The 22,905-nt window shown below is 38.2% G+C and overlaps 1 protein-coding gene across 2 annotated transcripts in view; it reads right to left on the reverse strand.

The window, feature by feature from the left end:
- Positions 1-1,816: 1,816 nt before the first annotated feature.
- LOC139962012 (putative receptor-type tyrosine-protein phosphatase mosPTP-1) overlaps positions 1,817-22,905 on the reverse strand; it is an 89,477-nt gene continuing 68,388 nt past the window's right edge. For both annotated transcript variants that reach the window (XM_071961807.1, XM_071961806.1), the window contains exons 20-29: positions 22,121-22,275; positions 19,854-19,989; positions 19,079-19,225; positions 17,010-17,103; positions 16,107-16,183; positions 15,410-15,535; positions 12,941-13,075; positions 9,358-9,521; positions 8,558-8,693; positions 1,817-7,030 (exon numbers count right to left, since the gene is read on the reverse strand). In XM_071961807.1, coding sequence (XP_071817908.1) covers positions 6,293-7,030; positions 8,558-8,693; positions 9,358-9,521; positions 12,941-13,075; positions 15,410-15,535; positions 16,107-16,183; positions 17,010-17,103; positions 19,079-19,225; positions 19,854-19,989; positions 22,121-22,275 — 1,908 coding nt within the window. In that variant the 3' untranslated portion in view covers positions 1,817-6,292. The remainder of the gene's footprint in view (positions 7,031-8,557; positions 8,694-9,357; positions 9,522-12,940; positions 13,076-15,409; positions 15,536-16,106; positions 16,184-17,009; positions 17,104-19,078; positions 19,226-19,853; positions 19,990-22,120; positions 22,276-22,905) is intronic.

A 22,905-nucleotide genomic window follows, 5' to 3' on the forward strand; every position in this document is an offset into this window, starting at 1 on the left:
GATGCAATTTGGTGCAATATAGCACACTTCAACACCCACTCCATTTTGTAAATAATTTTGCATTTTCACCTGGCCTTAGATGCAAGTTGGTGCTCCAAATGAGATTTTTTTTCTCATTTAGAAATGAAAAAGGGGTTTTCTGACTTGCGAAGCGGGGGGGGGGGGGGCGGAATGACACTTCCGCCCCTCCATATTTTTCACTGGGGGGCTGGCGCCCTCCCAGCCCCCCGGTTCCTACGCCCTTGCCTCCGTAGCATCGGCATTTTGTAGAATATCTTCCCTTTCAAGTGATATGTGGATACACATTTGACGTAACATCGAGCGTCATCATGATCATACGGTCATTTCTGTCACAGAGTCGATATAACGAGATTGCGGCTGAGAGTAGATGAAAGTATTTTATGTTCAATGTTCATCCCAGTGGCGTATCGATGAGCCTGGGGGCCCCCTGCCCAAAGGGGCCCCCTATCAGAAGGTCCAAGCAAGGGAGTCAGCAGAAATGTTCACAAGCTGGGGGGGGGGGGGGGTCAGTAGGTCATATAGGTGTAACACACTACTTGATACTATCTAATCTGAGCGCCACCATTGGTTGGCGCAGAGCTTACTACGTATTTTGCGGTCAAAAAATACTCCTAGATCGTCAGAAAAGACACTTCCCGGGCATTTCAACTTGCAATTACACATCGGTTATTTTGAGATCTCATGTCTTAGTATTTTGACTTTCAATAATTTCAGTAATGTGTTATGGGTCCTTATCCAAAGAGGTACCCTTTTTCTGTGTATCAGTATAGCGGGGGCGCCCTTTTGGTCGGGGCCCTGGCTCAGCACGGTCCGAGCCCATAGGGGTTACGCTACTGGTTCTTCCACCCTTTTACAACCGATATCGGCGTTTTCTTCCGACCGAGTATAGCAATTAACCCTCCAATATGTTTGCGAGGCCCTACAAAAGGGTCGCATTATACCAGTATCTTGGATCGCCAAGCACATCCGAAGCAACAAACATTCTGACTTTCATGACGTCATAGAGCATTTACAAACTCCTAATTATCCAAGAGTAAATATTGGTTTCATCGTTGGTGAGGAGGGCGGGGAAAATGGTCAGACCTGAATGTTGATATTTAATAAAAAAATGTTTTTACGATACGCGTTATGTAGTTCCAATGTTGTAAAAATCTCTATATGTGACCGTCTTGCAAGTGAGGTACAGTATATTCCTTTTCAACACACAGCCATTGACGTCTGCATATCAGCTTCACACGGTTGGCTAGGAGAGCTGTACGTGTAACATGGGCTACATGGTTGCAGCAGATGCTAACGCTATTTCGCGATACTACTTTTATTCACGTTTGGTATATTGCCCTCTTTAAAAATCCAAAAGTATTCTTCAAAGGTAAGGAGGAAACCTTAGCACCCCCCCCCCCCCCACCCAGGTTACAATTTTCAACCAAAGAAGTGTGGTAACCCAACCTGTAACATTTAAGTATGGGATCACTAGATTATGGCAAATTTCACACAAAAGATTTCTTCCAACAGATATGTATTTCTTATAATGGTGTTAGACACATGTGATGAAACCAATAGAAACTCACAACTACATGCACCTAAAATGAACCCTGACTTCTGAACTATTGGAGTAATTAAATTGTCATTTAGTATCAAAAAATATATCATTTTCAAAATCAGCTCAAAAAGCTTTTTCCTAAGAAAGCACGAAAAATAGATTTATCGAGGTGTAACTGAAATCACCAATCACGAAGCAAACCTATACATTGCAGATTGAACAAAACTAGACACACAAAGTAATCAGATACATATCTTTGTTTTGTGACTAAATTTATATTTTCCAAATACAGCGATTGCTTTCGTGTTAAATTTTACATACATAGGTCCAACAGATACATATATTTGGACAAAGCACATACAATAAACATTGAAAAGGATAAAATTATCGTATAAAAAACACAAACAGATACTGGTTCAAAATCAGAACACTTCTAACCAGATCTAGTGGTATAAAATATCGCAATTTAAAAATGTAAACGTTTGAAATGAGCAAAGGAAGAAGTTACCAACATGCCCTCAGAAAATGTATTTCATTCATAGGTGTCATTGAAAAGCAAATGGATATTGGGTATGTAGTGTTAGAATAACTTCACAATAGTCGGTCCACAAAGTTTATCAAGTCATGAAGCTGATTCTTTAATCATCCATATGACCAGCTTCATCCCCCCTCTACCAACCCATCCCCCCTCTACCAACCCATCCCCCCTCTACCAACCCATCCCCCCTCTACCAACCCATCCCCCTCTACCAACCCAGCCCCAATGTTTGGCACTGTATGATTTCTGGTACACTTCCATTGCTGCATTACCTCTGATAATGAACTTATGCAAGGTACCACATACTAGATTTTCATCCAACGAAGTTAATTAAAAGTCCCTCATTCTGCCACATTGGTAGAGTCATAACTCCTCCTCTCCTCTCTCCCTTTCCCACCTTCTAAATGAATATGAAAACAGCACTGGTTAAGCCAAATCAACAGAAACATATGATGACAATGGTAACATTTCCAACTTTTTTCTTGTTTTTTTTTTAATTCAGTAAAACCTGATTACCATCCAGTGTTTGTCTTGAAATGTGATACTTGGTCCCAACAGAAAACTTAGCACATTTGTGAATAAAAGGCTCTATAAAGAATCAGTAATATACACACACCAGTGGGTAGGGTATATGAAAGGTTCATTGCCAATAACAAAATTTTACTGTTATACATATAAAAAGAATAAAATAGATGCTAAAAAAATGTCTACAAAGACAAAGCTTTTAAATGAACAATTCTGTTGTTCACAGTTCCATTTTCTGTCCACCAGATACAACATTGAGTATTAAATACACAAATGCTTTATTGTGGCTGTATATAGCATTCTCATCCCGCAAATCAGCTGGGACTTAATCTTTTTTTGGGTGGAGGAACTCTAGTGAACTCTAGTGAAGTTCTAATGCTCCTTCCCTCCCACCTAGATCTTAAATCATGTAAAAATGAAATAAAATTAATCAAAACAACAGCAAAAGTTTAATTCTGAAGTCACAGACTTAAACCAAATTTAAATTACGGACGTGTTATGTGCTAGCACACAATGATGGGTAAACTGACTCAAACAAACGCATTAAAAAGTTACTACCACTGCTAGTAACTATATTCACATGAACTGAAAATTAAAACTGAATTCAAAATTGGGTAAGTAGGAACGAGGAAAGTTTTTTGACACATAAATATGGAAGATAGAACAAATAACTCAAATTTGGTGGGTAATGCATTGGCAAAAATACAGTTGCAGGTGAAGCCCCAAAAAAAAACGGAAAAATGATGAACTATTCACAGGAGAGCGAATAACTGACCGATCGAACAGATACCAACAAGAGTCTAAACTAAGTAAAAGAAGATATCCAGAAGAAGGTGTGGGTGGGATTGGGGAACCAACCACCCCCCCCCACCATCCTCTTCTACCTCACACAAACTTTGTGGTCTTAAAATGCCTTAGAATGTACCATTTGGCATCTATAATTCTAAAATTTGTCTGTGGGAGGATATGTCCTGAACTAACGACCCCATGGCCACACCCCTCTTAAAATTTTGGGTCGGCCCATGAACAGCGTCAACATAAATTTAAGTTTGCATTCAGTACAGGGATATTCTGGAATACAAAGCTTTGTCTCTGGTGTCTGTATACATTTATTTGAATATTATATCCTTTGCCATAATTACCCTGTAATATTATGATCATACGTCATGGCATCGGGTTTATTCTCACCCAAAATCAATTGTTGCTATACTATAAAAATAAATTCAATCTTCTCTATCTACCACAATCCAAATCAACTCAGGTACTATCTATCATTGGATCTCCACAATGAGGTATGTGTCCAAACCTGCAGTTCCTCCTACCATACAAACACTACCCATACTCACACAACCTTTACTCACACAAATTATACATATTGACACTCATACTCACACCACCCAAACTAATATCTCACACCTTAAAAAAAAAAACTGTTACCAGGTACAGCCCCTCTGTGACCTCAATTGAACTTTAACCTGTACAATATGATACCCGATTGCCCTCATCATATTGGTGTTACGTACAGCCCTTCATCTAAGATCCTTTCACACTGCAACCCCTGACATCCCTTTATGTCATGCATTATTCCCCTTTAACGCATTCCATTTCTGATGCAGTGCCATATGTCCTTCATGTGTAACAAAAAACAGTGATCAGGGTTACATTTCTACCACGCCTTCTGTTCTCATTGACTGACACACAGACGTCTGATCTAATTGGCTTTACACACATACACACACATACACACACATTGAAAACACCTCCCTTTGTTAGCCATTGGACTATGGAAAGTTCAAGATAGGACTGCTAAATGTGTTCATTTTTTGTTAGACTGAACTGATCATTCCAGTTATAAGACTGATTTTTATATTCAGTCTTTAAGATATAAATATCCATTGCTACAGCTATTTCATTGTTGCCTTTTCCTGTTTCGCATATTTAAAAAGCGTCCATAGCCATGTAGCGTACGCAAACAAATCACAAACCTCCGTCATGGTTAAAGAGTTAAAAATAATCCTTAAAAAACTCTCTTTTAGCCTACATTTTGGCACAATTATACATAAATCAAATAAACAAAAGATGTAAAACTAAACATAAAATATTATGAACATATCAATAGATATTGAAACAGTAACAGCTTATCAATGAGAAAAAACATTAAAATTTAGCGACATTGTAATAGAACGTTTACATAATTATTGCCGATTTATAAAATGAAGATTAAAAAAAGCAGAATTTAACATTCACATTGTTTTTGTTAAGGGTTGCTAGGAGTTGGGAGGGGCAGCATCTGACGGATTAGTAATGTTTTGTAGTTTCCATTGATGAACATTTGACCTAAGAAATCTGGGTAATAGAAACAAATGTACAGCTGTTTAATAAAAATGTAAATGAAATCAGATTTTATGGGGACCGTTTGACAAGTTACATACTTGATCTTCCTTGCACCATAAACCAATACTTTCGACAAAACAGCAGAAGATATGACACCTTTTTGAGCACGTCTACGAAACTAAGCTAATATATGTGTATCAAGGTAGCTAGTGATCTTTTCTCAGAAAACACCCCAATAGAAATGGTTCTGATTCAGGATAAAGCTGACCAATGTAGCTCAATATGATGATATTTACATCACAATTGCATGAGGTCATATGAGGTCATATGAGGTCATATGTGACAGCTGTCGAGCCCTGCCACTGTAGATCATGTTTAATACGGTTTCATCTAATAAACTACGCGAGTATTAATGGGCGGCTTATTAACATACGGGAATATCAAATTCAAAACGGTGAGGTACGGTTTCTGAAGTACAAACGATAAAGATTCTGGTGGAATTTGCCAAGGTACAAATAATAACAAGTTACACCACACTCTGATGATATGTGGCAAATGGAAAAAAAAATTCCTGTAGTGGTATTGATACGTTTGTCAAACAATACAACAGAAACGATTTAGGTTAGATGTCGGCATTTTCAGAAACAGCTCAACATATCATTGTATGATAACTGATCAAGGAAAAAAAAATCCAGAAGATCACAAACTACCTTATTAGGTAAGTCAACAATCTTTATCATTGAATTAAAACTACGGCATTCAAAGAAGATTAATCTCAATTTGTCGTTACGATATCACTGACTTTAAACAGAATGTTAAGAAAAGCACTAACTTTACTGCTAACGGTAATTGCATATACATTCTTTCCAAAAAATTGCACCAGCCTAATCTTCCAGTGAACTAAAGCCCGAGATACTTCCTTTTAACAACGACACACAATTCCAAACCAATTCAAGACTAAGCTTGTCTACATTGTTAAATCTTGCAACTGTTGCCTGATAAAAATCTATTTTTAAGGTTGTCCATAAATCTAGCTCAACCATACCAACCTTTGACCTCTGCTCTCTTAACGGCAGAATCATCTAATGCACACGCCCAGAGAACTAAGCAGCTTTCAATGTAACTATTAACAAGTGGCGAGGAGAAGAAGCAGGAATTTAATGCATACACTTTTTTTTGGAATATATGTACTTCATTCTTATTGGCCAATACTCTCAGTACAGGCTCTCTGCAGCGTTTCTAGCAACGTGCAAACTTTTTACTTTTCTAGCATATATATGAAGAAGAATTCTTTTAAAATATTCTTGTTTTTTTTTTCTCCAAAAAAATGAAGCCTATACAACATCTTCTCTATATTCAATGAATTCATCATCCTCCCCGACTCCATTGATCACCATCTCTGCTTCTTTCTCCATTAAGCCTCTCTCCTCTTTGTCTTCTGAAGATAAGAGCCCCGAGCCATTCGGTTCCCTCGAATGTGGAGTCAATTCCATTCCTTGCTCAAAACCACACAAACTCGACGAACACCTGTTCTCTGCTCTGTCTAAACTTGGCAAGTCTGCGGCAGTGATCATAACGTTTGGGGTTGTGACGATATCTGGCACAATGTTCGCGAGATCCCCGTCACTGGGATACTCCCTGGGAATCATCTTGTCGTTTTCGCTCGACTGCAGGCTCTCAAGGTCGTACATTTCACCTCCTCCTCCTACCACTTGTCCGTTTGCATGCTGGAGACCGTCCTTGTTGACAGAGGCACTGCCGTTTGCCAAGACCGTTTTCCTTTTCTCCGATCTGGCTCTACGATGCCAGAACTTGGTCGGCCTGGCAACCCTGCCGGTGCTCCCGAGGGTCTGACTCCTGGCACGGAATTCTTCTTCGTCCAGGGACCCACTCCTCTCGACGCGAGGATGAAAGTCCATGGTCGTGACGGGCTGCCGGACCATGAAGCTCCAATCTCGGTGAATTCTTCGTTGCCGGCTGCGATTTGCTGACTTCTGTCTTTCGATGGATAGAAGTTGTTTCCGTATTGTGTAGGCACTGCCCAAAGCACGATACAGGAAATGATAGTCCTCCTGTAACAAACGAAACAAAGTCATGCATGAACGCTATCACACTGAGGAAAGTGATATGTCACATTTATTAAACTGAGTAAAATAAAATGGACTTTATTGATTTGTGACAGCAAGTAATCAATAGTACTGTTGTTTTACAAAAAAACAGTGTTTAGGTTAGAAACGTGATTGACTATCGACATTTTATCTAAAGTTTCGCTTATGTTTGTTTTAGGAGCTGTAACAATAAGTACACAATACAAATGAAACAATTTGGATTGTTTCCTGGTAAGGATCCTGTCACTTTTGTTATCGTCAAGTGTACGAAAGTAGCATTCAAGTACACATGACATTAAAACATGATACAACTGCAACATTGGACTACGGAAACTTCGACTAAACTTTCTGGTTGCCATGTGAAGGTTACCAGTAGTAGGTGACACAGGGGGACTAAAAGGTTACTTTCAACACAAAATTAATTTTGTTATGTTGTAGACCATCACAAAATCGCTGCTTTCAATTCTGCTTGCTCTTTAATACCACTTCTAATGCCTTAACAAAGGTACAGATTAAACACCTGAGGCTCATCAGACAAAATGGCTGGACGACCTAGTCTAACACCGAGACTGTAAGGTCAGTTTCATCAGTTGCAACACAAAACTCAAGGGGGAAATCCTAATACTTTTATGGCCTCATATGACATGTTTACAATGTGTTACAAAATTAGTCAGAGACAAGTGTAGCTGGATGTCATCCACTGTTACCTCTAGCTCACATAAAGTTAGAAAGAACCAAGTTTTATTCATGTTATAGGAAGTTACAAAGCAACAGATCAGCATTAACAATTATGCTTTGCACAGAGGAGCAGATGACATCATCAGTTAAGCCATAAAGAAACACTCCACAGATTTAGCATATATCTAAAAGATGAACACCATCAAACCAGGAAAAGTTACAATCACTAGAAACATTACTACCAGTTATGCCTTCATTCCCCCTCTTGTCTAGGACTATGACATATCAAGGCTACAATTCCAAATCTTAATACATGCTTTAAAAACTCTTTGAAGGCAGCAATGGGTAAAAATTTCTAATGACCCTGAATTTATGCATAGTATCAGGTGGATTAAACCTCTCATGGCACAAAAACAACTGTAAATCTTTCATAAATTTGTCTTTTTGATGGAATCAAGTGCAGATTAATCATTGTTTTGATGGAATCATGGGTTATTTAATTAAAGAGCTCCTTAATATATAAATATATATATATATATATATGTAACAGTGGTAACCATTATCGATGGATTTGGCTAAAGGCGACAAGCGCCATCTATTTTACTTAACTACTTTTTATGACAATTGTCACCACTACTACTACTTTTTGCAAATGGTCTTCTCATCCTTTTTACAGAGCCATTCCTATGTTTAACAAGATCGTGTTATATTCAGGGGTTATTTCTTATTTGTTGTTTGTTTACCTTTAAATAAACACTGTAGCAACAAGAACCTGTGTTTTGGTTGTTACATATATAGAGAGAGAGATCATACCTTCCTATTAAACATGCCAACTCTTGATGCTGAGTATATCTTGACAGTCTTATAGATGTTGACCATTTCCTCTTCTTCCATCTCTTCGTGGAGAGTCAGGAGTGAGCAAAATAAACCAGCTTGTCTACCACCGCACCTTAAAATGAAAATGAAGGAACATAGTTAATAGTTTTACCACAAATCATGAAGGGGCAGGTGGTGGGGGAGGGGACAGGTAGGGGTTGGATGAATGAAGGGGACTACCAACACACCTTGAATGGAAAATGATGTAATAATAGGGAGGGGGGAGGGTTTGATGAGGGGAGGAGGGGGCTACTTCCTGGCTTGAATGAGGAAACATTGTTATCTACTCAAAACCAGGGGGATGGGAGGCATTGAAGGAGGGAGGTTGGAGGGGGGGGTGAGGAATTGCCACAGATAAATGCAAATGATATGACATTTTATCTACCAGAAATCAAGCAGTAGAGAAATGAGGGAGGAGGGTAGGAAGCTCTACCAATACAGCTTGAAATGATAATGATGTAACATTTTTGTATTAAAGATGCAATCCTGTGAACGGATTTCATGGAAAGTAAATATATGGTTGGAAACATCCCACACAAAGTAACAGATGTTTATACTATTAAGATGATTGATCTAACAGTGACGTCAAGATTCGCCAAACTGTACAGAGAAAAAAACAAACCGACCCTCACCACCGAGCCCTAAATGAGATTTACTCGGTGACCCATGTACACACATTCAATCGTGGAAATGAGGGACACTCCCCTAACAACAAGGAATAGCATTAATTTCCTTACTTGTCATGCACAACGATCGGTCCAATGATATCTTTACTGCTGTTGTTGTTCTGTTTACACTGTTTCTCCACTGCATAGATCAGGTCAAAGGTGGTGTGGATAGGCGTGCAACCGTCGGGCCAGTAACTGCAACAGTACTGTCGGATTTGTAACGGATCTTCGTCCTTCATAGAGATCAAAGAATATGAGTTGCACTTTGAGGAGTTATATCTAGGACTCATACTCATGCTATACACGCTTTCTAGTCACTTCGCCCAACAACCATTTCGCCCAACTGCCATTTCGCCCAACCAGCCTGGTCATTTCGCCCAACCAGCCTGGTCATTTCGCCCAACCAGCATGGTCATTTCGCCCAACCAGCATGGTCATTTCGCCCAACCATCATAGTCATTTCGCCCAACCAGCATGGTCATTTCGCCCAACCGTGTTGGTCATTTCGCCCAACCTTATTTTTACTAATATTCAGTCAGAATAATATTACTTTTTGTCTTCCACTAGTTCAATTTGATTTATTTTGGGTTAGGTTACTTCGTAATAGGTAAATAAAAAAGTGAGGTCCGCTCGATATCGATGGGAGTCTGAGCAGTTATTTCGGGTATAATGGGAGGATTACACTACTTTAGGCGTTTACGCATACAATGGAAGTTATATTATTATACAAACACAGGGGAATCGGTCTTCATGAAAACCTATCAAACCTAACCCCTAAAACACTGATCCATCCTACTGACTAACAATTCCCGAACGTTTCCTTATTAAATTGAGAAAAATATATAAAACCCGTCCGTTTTATTGAATTACTATATTTAATCAATGTAACCACTTTATCAATGTAACCACATATGTAATCACATACTTATGTAATCAATTTAACCACGACTTCAAGTTTCTTAATACTCTGTTCGTATCCCGTAACGTTAACAATTCCCTAACGTTTACTTTTGTAATATCATATTTAATCAAGGTTGGGCGAAATGACCAGACTGGTTGGGCGAAATGACCAGGCTGGTTGGGCGAAATGACCAGGCTGGTTGGGCGAAATGACCAGGCTGGTTGGGCGAAATGACCAGGCTGGTTGGGCGAAATGGTAAGGTTGGGCGAAATGGCAGTTGGGCGAAATGGTTGTTGGGCGAAGTGTCCTGCTTCCCTATACACACCCTCAATACACCCCCACACACCCCCCCCCCCTTGAACACAACCATTCTTTCCACCACTATAAACAATTTAACATTTTCTTCTCCTTAGCAACAAGAATCCTTCCATCAGTACACCTAACATAACATGTCTCCCTTCACACACCCATCCACTCTAAGACAACTACAAATCTCCCCAGTATACGGTCATTTGGCCATACCATTTTTTCCATCATTATACATAATACAATTCAACCTTTTTCCTGACCTGACCCCTCCAAGCTTCCACACCCATTTATATCTAACAAACCCACTCCCTATTACCATTCCCCCCCTGTATCTCCGTCTACCTAAAACCACCGCAAATAATGTAATTTTATCCCATATCCATGAACACGCCGCAATGCTTCCTGTACATTCTTTACATTGATACAGTCGCATGATTCCATCGTAAATAATGAGAGTGTCGTTTCTGGTGTTCAGGATCAAACAATGTGGATGCAGCACACTGTGCCATAATATCTACAATTCCTTGTTAACCTCTATTTTTAACAAAAGGAAATGAGCTGCAATTAAAACTGATCCTCCTAAAAACAAGTAAGACTATCACAATTTTATAAAGCGAGCAGGAATCTATATCAATTACAAATTACAAACACATGTGAGAATTAATCTATTCGTCATGAATATTCATTATGCTTTCTGCGACAATGTTTTTTTTTTGATATACGGTACTTTCATTTCGTGTTTGTAAGCACTTGAGTCCTGTAAATATCCTGTTTCTATTGTTTACACTTTCGAAACTGCTACGTACTGTAATTACAAGTGCTTTTGAAGGTTGTTGCAAAAGTATTGAACAGAGTGGCATTAGTATTAGGAAATTGTCACCAAATGGCTGCTCATAGAGGAGTTTACAGGTTCGATCAACACTGAACAGGGAAGTAACTACACCAGATCTGCAGTACTGATTCCGCAAGATATTAAAGTCTTTATAACAATGTCCAATACAACAATGCCCTATATAACAATGCCTGACATAACAATGGCCATATAACAATGCCCTATGTAGTAATGCCCAACACAACAATACCTACATAACAATGCCTGACATAAAAAAGTGGCTGTATCACAATGCCTATATAACGATGCCATATACAAGAATGTCCTATATAACAATGCACTATGTAACAAATTCCATATGAAACAGTGCCTATATAACAATGTTTATATAACAATGCCCTATGCAGCAATGCCCTAATTAACAAAATCTATATATTTGAGGCATACTGGTCGATATTTCGATCAAAACTGCTCCATATTCACCCAATTAATTAACCAGAAAGTCCTGTTGTTATGTGATTCCTTGCCATTTCCTCAAAATTCAAAATAACTGTCTGTCTAATGTAGAGCAATTTAGTTAAATTTGTCTAGGAATTAAGTGAGAACCAGGAAAGGTTTGTAGCTATCCCTTGTGGGCATCAACCATGTCATTCACTGGTAAGGATTTTACAGTTTAAAATTTGTGAAACCAAAATCTTCCAATATCCAGAAAGATCCAGTCTTCCTATGTGAAATATAGACACATGTTACCAATTTTGAGCTAGCCAATCTTTTTATATTATTGAGCATAGAGACATTGGTTATACATTATGAAGTATCTTTTAGACATTGGCCAATTCCCCCCACCACCCCCACCCAGAGGCGGAGCGTCCATACAGTCGAGGGGGGGGGCGAATGTCATGTTTAATAGCTTTCAGACTTTGATGCCTCATGACCTCATCAGACCTTTAAACTCTACCTATTTTTAATAGCATCCTTGCACTCACCAAGCTTGATCTACATACTAGGTAAGAAGTTCAAGAAAGATACTCAGAAAGATTGTCAGACTTCTTGACTTCTTGTGACAGCAAATGACCTTTGACCTCCACTAAGTTCAATGGGGGTCTTTTACTCAACAGGCTGAATCTACATACCATGTAAAAAGTTCAACCAATATGTGTTTTATAAGTTATCATGTTCTCAAAGTTTTTTGACTTTGACCTCTGTTGACCCCAAATGAGCACTGAACTTCACAGAAAACACAAGGTTTCTTGTCCTCAATAAGACAGATCCACATACCAAGTATGAAGTAAATCCACCATTAACTTTATGAGTTATCCTATTTGTAAGCAAGTGTCACAGACAAACACACAAAGGGCATTATAACCATTGCATAGATTCCTTTTGCCTCGGGCAAGGAAACAAACAGTAGGTTTCTTCTCCTGAGTTGGTCTTGACAATCTTACTGTTGTTATGTTAATCTGAAATAATTCAACCAGAGCTGTGTAAATCTTTACCAGTCTATTGACACAATGGTGTCACACTTTATTTTGAATGTAGTTAAAGAAACGGACACAGTGTTGTTACAATAACAAAGTCCTCAGTAAACCCTAACTGCTCACAAGACTTACTTGTAATGATTCTATGAGGAAGTCTCTCGTCACAAAGTCCATATTGGACAGTTCTTCGTCTAATAGTGTCACTTTTAGGGAGTCAAATGTTATGGAAGCCTCTTTCTTCAATGGCCAGTACCCTGATGCACTATCCTGTGGGGGGAAAAAAATGACAAAATTTACGAGAAATGGATCAAACAAACATAACAAGCCTTTGTGGAGCTGATCCCTGTAACAAGACCAAAGAAATAAAAAGGATACTACCAAAAAAAATGAAAAATCTGATGTAATTAGAGTTTAAAGAATTCACTATGCATTTTAAGATCATCACTACTGAGGCCAGATATCCTAGATAGTGAAGTAATGATCATTCATGGTCAGATTTCAACAAGACATTATTATCCCCCTCAGAACAATTAGTATTATTATAATTAATATGTCTGGAAATAAATATGGAAGATCTGAGGCTCTAGCAAAATACTTAGGAAAATACTTCTAGCAAATTTTTAGCATATGAAAAAATTGGGACCAGCACTGATCACGTTTTGGTAATAGAATGCACTTTTTTCAAAGTGAGTGGGCTTCTACACACACATTATTTCCTTCTCCGTTGACCAAATAAGTCACAATTGATTGATATTGAACCCAAATAACTCAACAGCTACTTCCCCGGATTTTGATCTACAAAGCAGGCAAGGCCTACCTGCTATTGAAGCACTGTATTCCAAAGTTTAATTTTTTTTCCAAGGTCATAGTAAGAGATTTTCTGAGGGTTCAAAGGAACCCCATTGTTGGAATTACATGCAATGCGGAACATACATAATATTTATGCACTCGTTTAAGCTGCTATAAACACTCTGGGAAGTGAATAATAGCATATGATAAACAAGTACTGGGTGATTAGCACCTACAAGTACTGCTCACCTTTGCTCTATCATTCAAGCTTGTATGTCACACAGGTAATGTTGTATATAATGAAACTAGAAGCCCTCTACCCCCTCCCACCCCCCGCTCAAACAACAATGATTTATAAAACAAAAGGAAAACTTTTCAAATGCATACTTATCAATATCACATTCCCCTTGTTTCTATTCTTTAAACAAGTTTACAAAAAAAAATTAATATCTAACCTAGAGAAAAGGCTGGACAATACCACTTGAGGATATTTGAGGAAAGAACTATGATCAGAATTAACATTAGCCAAGTTAACGTACTTCAGCTCGATGGCATAACATTTTCCTGCATAGTGCAACATCGTTCTGCACTGTGACAATGATCGCAGACAAATTCCACGCACCAAAATTATCTACAGACATAAAAAACTTAAATCCATTGATACTGCGATGAAACATAGAACTTAAGTCAAACTGATCCTGGTACTTTACAAATGTGTCATCCTTCATGATCCCAATATCTCTTATTTTATGAAGCTGGGCCCAGGGCCTCTCATACCATGACACCAACCCCCTCTGGCACCCTCTCTCATCAGCCCTGCATACATTGTAATATCCCTGTGGTGTTCAACTCAGTGCTTCTGTCTCAGCTTGAACAGGTTAGGCTTCCAAGGCACCTTCTGTCTGCTTCTAATACATCCTAAAAGTATTACATAACTTAGGACTTGGAAACTATGACTTGCAGTGGCTACACTGAAATATCAATAATATTGCCACATTTGATTCAATCTTGTTTTCAATCAATTTAAATCAATTTATTCCAATCAATCAATCCTAACAATCAAACATTACAAAGAGACAAGATTAAGCGTAAGAGCGGGAATCATCAATATTGACAGAGACTAATCTGAAATAAATATTAAACTTCAAAGAGTAGAAGTACAGTGGCAGTCTTTCCTTCCTCATAATATGAAGATGTAAAGTATTTCAGAACTCTGTCAAGTTTACATTTAGCTATAGTCCCAGTAGCTGGGACTGGAAGAAGTCTCATGACATTTTCCAATGTCAATGATAATCACACCTTTTTTCCCTACTTATCACAATGAATTTTATCAGCCTTTCTCTAAGAAACTTTAATTATCCATTGGCTATATAGGTAGATGGGACTGCAAGACTGAGGGGATCAATTATCCCAAAAGACCGTTTCAATCATCCAACAGAGTCAGTGGCGGAGCGTCCATACAGTCAGGAGGGGGGGGCGGATGCCCCCTGACAGACTCCAATGGACAGCTGGCCTCCTTTTCAGCTTTTTACAACTTTTTACTTATTCGCGATTATTGACTTTTTTATTGCGCTCTCATCTACCTATTGACATTTGTCACATCATCTGCAAAACAGCAAGGCCCGGAAAGGTTCATTTTCGGCAATCTAGGGAGTACCTTTACTCAAAATTTTCTGTACGCTTCGCGCCAACCTGTGGTGGCACTCCTCTTAGATAGTGTCGAAAGCACCCCTACAGACCATTCTCACCCCCCTGACCAATACCCCTAGCTTCGCCACTGAACAGAGTATCGTTATTCTTCATCCGACCTACCTCGTCCTTAGTGCTCAGCATGACTATGGTGGTACAGTTGTTCTCCCACAGCATCTTCCAAAACTCCATGACTGTGCTCTCCAGAGGATACTGTGTAACGATGAACGCATCTCTCTGCCAGTAACCCTGTGGACCCAATCATTTATCGCCATGACAGGTTTATATGACAATACCATGTCACTTTGCAATATTACAAGCAAAATAGTAGGATAGGAAAGTTACTTTTCTTTAATTATTTCAATCTGTGGGTTTTATTCCATCATTTTTCTCAAAGTTTCACTACATGGTTTTTCATATAAAGGTGGACTGATAGTTGTAAATGGAGTGGGTGATATCACATAAAGCCAGCGGTAATCGTAATTGTGTTTATCACTTCACATACAAAGAGCAATTCACACCGAAAGGATTGGATGTGAACATAGTATAGGCTAAATCCATCTCATATGACAAGTGTAGTAGGCTAGAACAACTGCTGATGTTTGCTTCAACTGACGAGTAACAGACTTTCTTAAGATTTGTTTTCAAATTTTTATACATTTCATGTGTCATTCATCATAATGAGAATAGTTATGCTACCAACAAAATCAGCTCCCCCCAGAGACATCTTGAAAACAATATTGTAGATGGTCCTCTATTAATAACATATATTAAAATATATTTAACATGTACGTTACTTAAATTAACAAATCTCACTTACCGGTAAGAATGAAGCATTAATGTAGTCAGAGTTCTCAATCCCAGGCCTGCCTGTGATGATAACACGACCTCTCTCCACTGAAAATAAGAAGCAAATACGTTCACAGTTAAAACCACATTGGGCGCTTGAGGAGCAGTTAGTTACTGATAATATCACCCTGTTGTAGTTGTCCTCAGAAGTAAGAAATATATGAACTGATCATTCATTTGATTTAATTAACATGATTAGCAGCTCTAAAACCAGCACAAGCAAATTATGAAGCTCTCATAGAGCCTAAAAGTACTCTAAAAGTTCAATAGTTGGGTTGTCAATACCACAAAATCTGTGAGTACACCGCTACTGTTCCACCCTTTATTAAGTTCACACAAGAGAAGCTAACTTTTTCAGTAAATGTCAGCAGTTTGATACAACCCTAATTTTATCAACAAATAAATGTTTTTTTGTTTTTTTTAAAAAGTCAACAGTCCTGGTTGGCATTACCATACAGATACTAACGGAACACTAATAACTAGCTACAGAATACTGTGAACACTTAATGACTAACAATAGAATACTATGACCAACAAGGGACTCATGAAAATTGCCTCCACCACCCAAACAGAAGAAATTTGCATGTTACCTGTTACAGGTTTCCTTACCACATATTATCTCTATGCAAACTACACAGCTGACAGAGGGCCACATCGGCCCCATCCACAACATCATCCCAATGGGAGTAATACTACTGGCATACTACTGGACAAGATTAACATATCACATCATAGAATATCATGGCTTACGGCCTGGTTTCATAACACCAACCTTCCCAAACCCCACATGACCCTCTGACCACAAACGGAGATATATATGCAGACTAAGCTGCCAAGATCTGTGTAGCACATGGTACAGTTAAAATTTACCTACCTGGTAATATTTGTGAATTTCTATTTTTTGGCTTGTTCATGGGATTGCGAGCTCTCATAAACTGGTAAGCATGAATCTTCTGGTTCATGATTTCCTAGGATGAGAGGGGAGGAAATAAAATCACAATATTGCACTTAGTAATAAATTTAGACTTGAATCCATGGTAACTAATATAGCGATGTAACATGAGAAATAACAACTTTATATTGATGATGATGATGTTTGGTAATGAGGGTGTACAGTAATGTTTTTTTTACCTTTCCACTTTTGCACTCCTGTAGTAATGGTGGATAAACAATTTTCACAGTTGATATGGAGACCAATCTGTTGTTTAATATGCATCTTGCCTTGCACCACCGAGGGTGTATGATGCACCTTAGTTTAAGAAACACTGACATAGAGGGAGAGGATGTGTTGGAGGGGGGCGGGGGGGAGGGTGAGGGAGGAATGTCCCATGCAAAATTTTCCTTCATACTCTGCCTCAGTTTTAGAGGTGTAACTCACAGATTACATATTTCAATCTATTTCTATCCAGATCAAAACACCACTCCCTACTCTTGTGGTGAATAATTTCTTATACTTAAAATTCAATTATTTAATCATTAACTGTGTTTCTGCATTGTCCTTGCTTAAGTCGTACAAGACAAACAATTTGCATCTCTACCAGTCCCTAACGATTCAAAACCCACAGCTTGAAGCTAACAGTAGACACCATAAGCAAAAAAAACACACCCAAGAAACAACACTTAAGTGAAAGAAAACTTTTGGAAATCACCTTAACATTCAAAGCTTACAATTTAAAAACCAAACGCATAAACTTTTAAACTTTCCACTCATGTGCACAAATGACCATGAATTAGACTCCTAATCACCTATTCAAACATGTTGTTGCATTTTATGATTTGAGAATAACCATTGAAACCTCAGCAAGCCAGTTTCACATCAAGAGTACTTTCACATCAGTCATTTTGAGTTTTGTAATATATTGTAAGGGCTGCTACTCTAGGACAAATTTCAACTGTCACTGTTGTACATGGTTAACTTTAGGGGAAAGAAATACATAAAACAAAAACTCATGTAAAGAGGGTCTTAAATTTAACACACAAACAACACAACCAAAATTTTCGGGGAAAACATCACATGAACTGAAATATGGGCAGCGACACCTGATCATATGACCATTTATGATCTAGATATTTGAAGGGTAAAACAAACTGATGAGAACATGGCCACTGAACCAAGTAAATCTACAATTTTTAAGTGTTTGCATCTCATTTAAATTCTGTCATGTAATAATTGTTACCAAATCAGAAGGCATCTCTGTCAAGACTAATTAGCACTGAGTTGCTTATCAGGCATGGATTCAGAAATATGTGTGTGTGTGCATGTGGGGAGGGGTGGGGTGTATTTCCCCACACATAATACACTAACCATGTTTTCTCCTGGGAAGAAGGATCATCGGACGGGTATTAAGTTGTACTAGACAGAAGCAGTACCTCTTCATATCAACAAACCCAAGCTGGTAAAATTTCAGGTGTTTTAATTAAAGTTGAGCATTTCCCAAGAGCTAGGACCCAGATTCAGAGGTTCCTTTGAAGCCCTATCAGTTAATTGTCACACCCATTCCAGAACCCAGGGTGGCCACTTGATGTCCCCATTCGATTGGATGTGTTGGACATATCTGATCACTTTGTGAGCAAGGACGTTCTTTTCTTTTAAAAAACCACTGAAAACGGAAATAAACCCAATTTCCCATTCACTAAATCAGATAAAGCAAATCCATTCAAGAATTTGCTTGTCATCACTGTCACAGCAGCTTTTTTATATTAGATCAAGATAAACTGGTTTCTGTTTTAGTCTTAAGCCCAGAACTTAAAAGTTGTTGGGAAGGGGGGGGGGGTTAGGATACTAACCGCTACATTATACCTTCATCTTGTGACTATGAAAAATTTGTACTCAATAATTACCCTTGTTACACTGAAAAGTAATGTTATCACTCTGTGGTTACCCTTCGCAGGGTAAACAAAGCTTTTGGTGACATCTCGCCCATGCAATAAATAGGACGTTACCTTGTGTTGAACATCCAACTGGATTATTCCATTTTCATCGGGGAGGTCCATTTTACCAGAGTAGTCCTTAAGGTCTGCGGCCTTTATTCTGGTGTCTCCTGCCTTCACCCACTCAAGGAGTACATCGTGTATAAATACGTACTGCTCCTGGAGGTTAAAGAAGCCAAGTCCCAATTTCAGACCAAAATGCACAATGTTTCCAGCAATGAACTTTACTACCAGAACAAACAGACCAATTAACATGCAATTTGCCATATTTTGATTAATATTTACAAAAAGTCCAGATTAACATTGATTGATCGATTGAACAAAGTCTTTTCTAATGTCAATAAACAGATCCAATATTCAACAATCTCCGTCGCAATTGTAGAAGAGGAACGAAGATCAAATTTGATGGAAGTGTAGATTTCATCATTTCATTCGCTCAGAAGTAGGCTTCAAAGTAGCAAATATGACCACTCCTTCCTCCTAATCTAACATGTTACGTAACTTGCTAATAATACTTATAATGGTAATGTCCAAATTTGCTTCAGATGGATCTTTTAAGTTTATTCTGGTCAGTGTCTGATTCTCATGTGTGACTTTCTCTTGGGAATTGTAACTGTATCAAACTGTATTCTGAAGACCCAAGTTTTGATAAGTAGACACACATTGCTGAGGACATTACCAATGCAGGAAATCTTGCTGCATTGATACTCCTAGCCTAACTAATCTCCCCCTTCCCCACCCCACTTATCACTGCCTCATCCACCTCCAAGAGGAAAGAGAACCATACCTCTGTCTGTACGAGATAGTTCCTCTGTGTTCTGATCCTCTTTAGGAAACCAAAGACGTTGACTTTGCCAACATCTTGAATCTGTTTTAACATGCTGTCTATGACGATGTAAGTACCGGTCCTACCAACTCCAGCACTAGATGAGACAATAAGAGCCAATGAGAGAGGAGAATGAAGAAAGGAAGAAAAATATGAGTGAAAATAAAGTCTAATTTAAATTTAGTTGGTCGTGTTTATGCAATGTCTTGAACCATACTTGTATTGAGTCTGATAGTCTGTACTTGAATTGATCATTGTCTTTATAGATCTCTGCTTGTACTTGTACACTTAGCATTTTACGAATCTAGTAATAGGGCTATACTGATACAGGCTTCAATCTAGTAATAGACTTGTACTATTAATACAGGCTTAGAATCTAGTAATAGACTTGTACTAATACAGGCTTAGAATCTAGTAATAGGCATGTACTACTACATGCTTAGAATATAGTAACAGACCTAGACGAATACAGGCTTAGAATCTAGTAATAGACTTGTACTAATATAGGCTTAGAATCTATTAATAGTCCTGTACTAATACAGGCTTAGAATCTAGTAATAGGCTTGTACTAATACAGGCTTAGAATCTCGTAATAGGCTTGTACCAATACAGGCTTAGAATCCAGTAATAGGCATACTAATACAGGCTTAGAGTCTAGTAATAGACTTGTAATAATACAGGCTTAGAATCTAGTAATAGACTTGTACTAATACAGGCTTAGAGTCCAGTAACAGGCTTGTACTAATACAGGCTTAGAATCTAGTAATAGGCTTGTACTAATACAGGCTTAGAATCCAGTAATAGGCCTGTACTAATACAGGCTTAGAATCTAGTAATAGGCCTATACTAATACAGGCTTAGAATCTAGTAATAGGCCTATTCTAATACAGGCTTAGAATCAAGTAATAGACTTGTACTAATACAGGCTTAGAATCTAGTAATAGATCTATACTTATACAGGCTCACAATTTTAGCCACTTGCTAGAAACTACGACATGTGCTTATCAATCTGTGATCTCAGTGTTGGCCTGGATGAAGTAGTGTTTTTTAGCAAATATAACAAGAACAATCTAGTGAAAAGTCGATTATCTTTATATCGTTTTAGAAATATTACAATGTGTAGCAATCTGCGACTGCTTTTAATTAACATCAAAACCCTTCGCAGCAATTTTCATAGAATTAAGAAAAAAAAGTAAAATCAACCAATAACAAATATTCACATAGGTCTATTTTCGTAAAACTGATTAGTTAAAACAATCTCACAGAGAAAATTTGACAAGAAAGCAGTCTCCAAAGGATTTACTGTCTGAACATTGAAACAATATCCAAAGGTCAGAAGTTAACAAGGCTTCGTAAATATGATTGAAATCATCTACCCAAATAAAAGGAGAGTGAATCTTCTTTGATGAGAGCACTTGACATCCATTTGTGTGGTTTCTATTACAGGGAATTCTACTTCAATTAAATCATTCACTGCAACTGATAATTAATTGTTTTAAGGGCAAGAATCTTCATCATAGCAAAAAGCCTTTGTTACAGAGAAAGTTGTTTGTACAATGCTCAATCTTTGTAACTTATTATTTAGTTTGCTATTGAGTTATTCAATACAGAACTTAGACACTCTTAAACATAGATTACAAATTAAGATCAGTATGTTATTTTTGGTACATTTGTCCTATTTTTCGGGTGCATTCTAAAGCTTCCTAGTTGCATATTTATCATACATTCCTTTCAAATACAGCAAGCAAACTTCAAATCTTTGACTTGAAAAAATGAAATCCAAAATGTACCATCCATGCTGTATTCTTCATGAGATTACATAATCTAATGTTATTAATCAATTTACTGCCCACAACAACAATAGCTACATTCTAAAACACATTTACATTGATTACAACTGTTTTAAGCATTGATGCCATCCAGGATAGATCCAGAATTCTACAAGGAGGGGTTTTGGCTCTGGGCTTGTTGAACCAACTCCAATGTACAGGTATTTCGTGATCCTCACCGGCATAAATAACAACTTGAAACATCAAATGTTGCATTCTGAGGCACATTTAGTCTGTAATTTAGGTCTGTAGTTATGTCTAAATGCAAGGTTGTGCTGATGAGGTTCAAGGTTTGGGACGGGGGAGGGGGGTGGGGCATTGAATGTACAACCCCACACCTCCCCACTGGCTTCACATCTCTTATAAACATGTTTTCAAAGAGTACTTGAGATAACAAACCTGCAATGAACAATGATGGGCCCTCCATCTTCAGGGTTGGCTTCGGATGACCTCTGAACATAGTCCAGTACTGGGAGGGTATGTGAAGGGACGCCATGGTCTGGCCAGTCTGTGTAGTGATAGTGTTTAACAATTCTCTCTTGAGCCTTGCCATGCTGAAGAAATGAAAGAAGCAAGGGTTGGTCTTTTTACTCTCATATTTTGATCAACACTCAAGAAGTTGGTTGGCTAAAATTGTTAGAACTTTTCGAGGAAACCCAAACGGGCTGCTTAAGTCTTTCCACAGGAATGCTACATGTTATACCCATTTCCAGCTTTTATGTGTGTTAAAACTGCCCAATTACCAATTCGGGCCTGATGCAGTTTATATCACTAGAGTCACTATTGACACTTCTTATTGGCAGGGATAAACTAGCTACATAACAGACCAACAAGCTCTCACCCTCCGTCCCCATTTTATCTCCTTATCCTCTCTCCTCGCTGTCCCAACCCTCTCTCCCAACCCTCTCTCTGTATCCTCCTACAGTATGTATATTATTAATGTACTCAGTACACTGAACCCACCACCGACCATACTGAAATCAGTACATGGTGAGAGCACCACTGTATCAATTAATACAATGGTGCTCACCATGGACTGATTTCAGTATGTGATTTGTAGAACATTTAAGTTATTTAAATAACTTAAATGTTCTACAAATCACTTAAATAGCACTACCAACAAATACTATTACAGAACATAAAACAAGGTGAAGAACCACAAAGAAGAAACAATGAGTCAAACC

This window comes from Apostichopus japonicus, chromosome 20 (genome assembly GCF_037975245.1).
Source record: "Apostichopus japonicus isolate 1M-3 chromosome 20, ASM3797524v1, whole genome shotgun sequence".
In the NCBI taxonomy this organism is placed as follows: Eukaryota; Metazoa; Echinodermata; class Holothuroidea; order Aspidochirotida; family Stichopodidae; genus Apostichopus; species Apostichopus japonicus.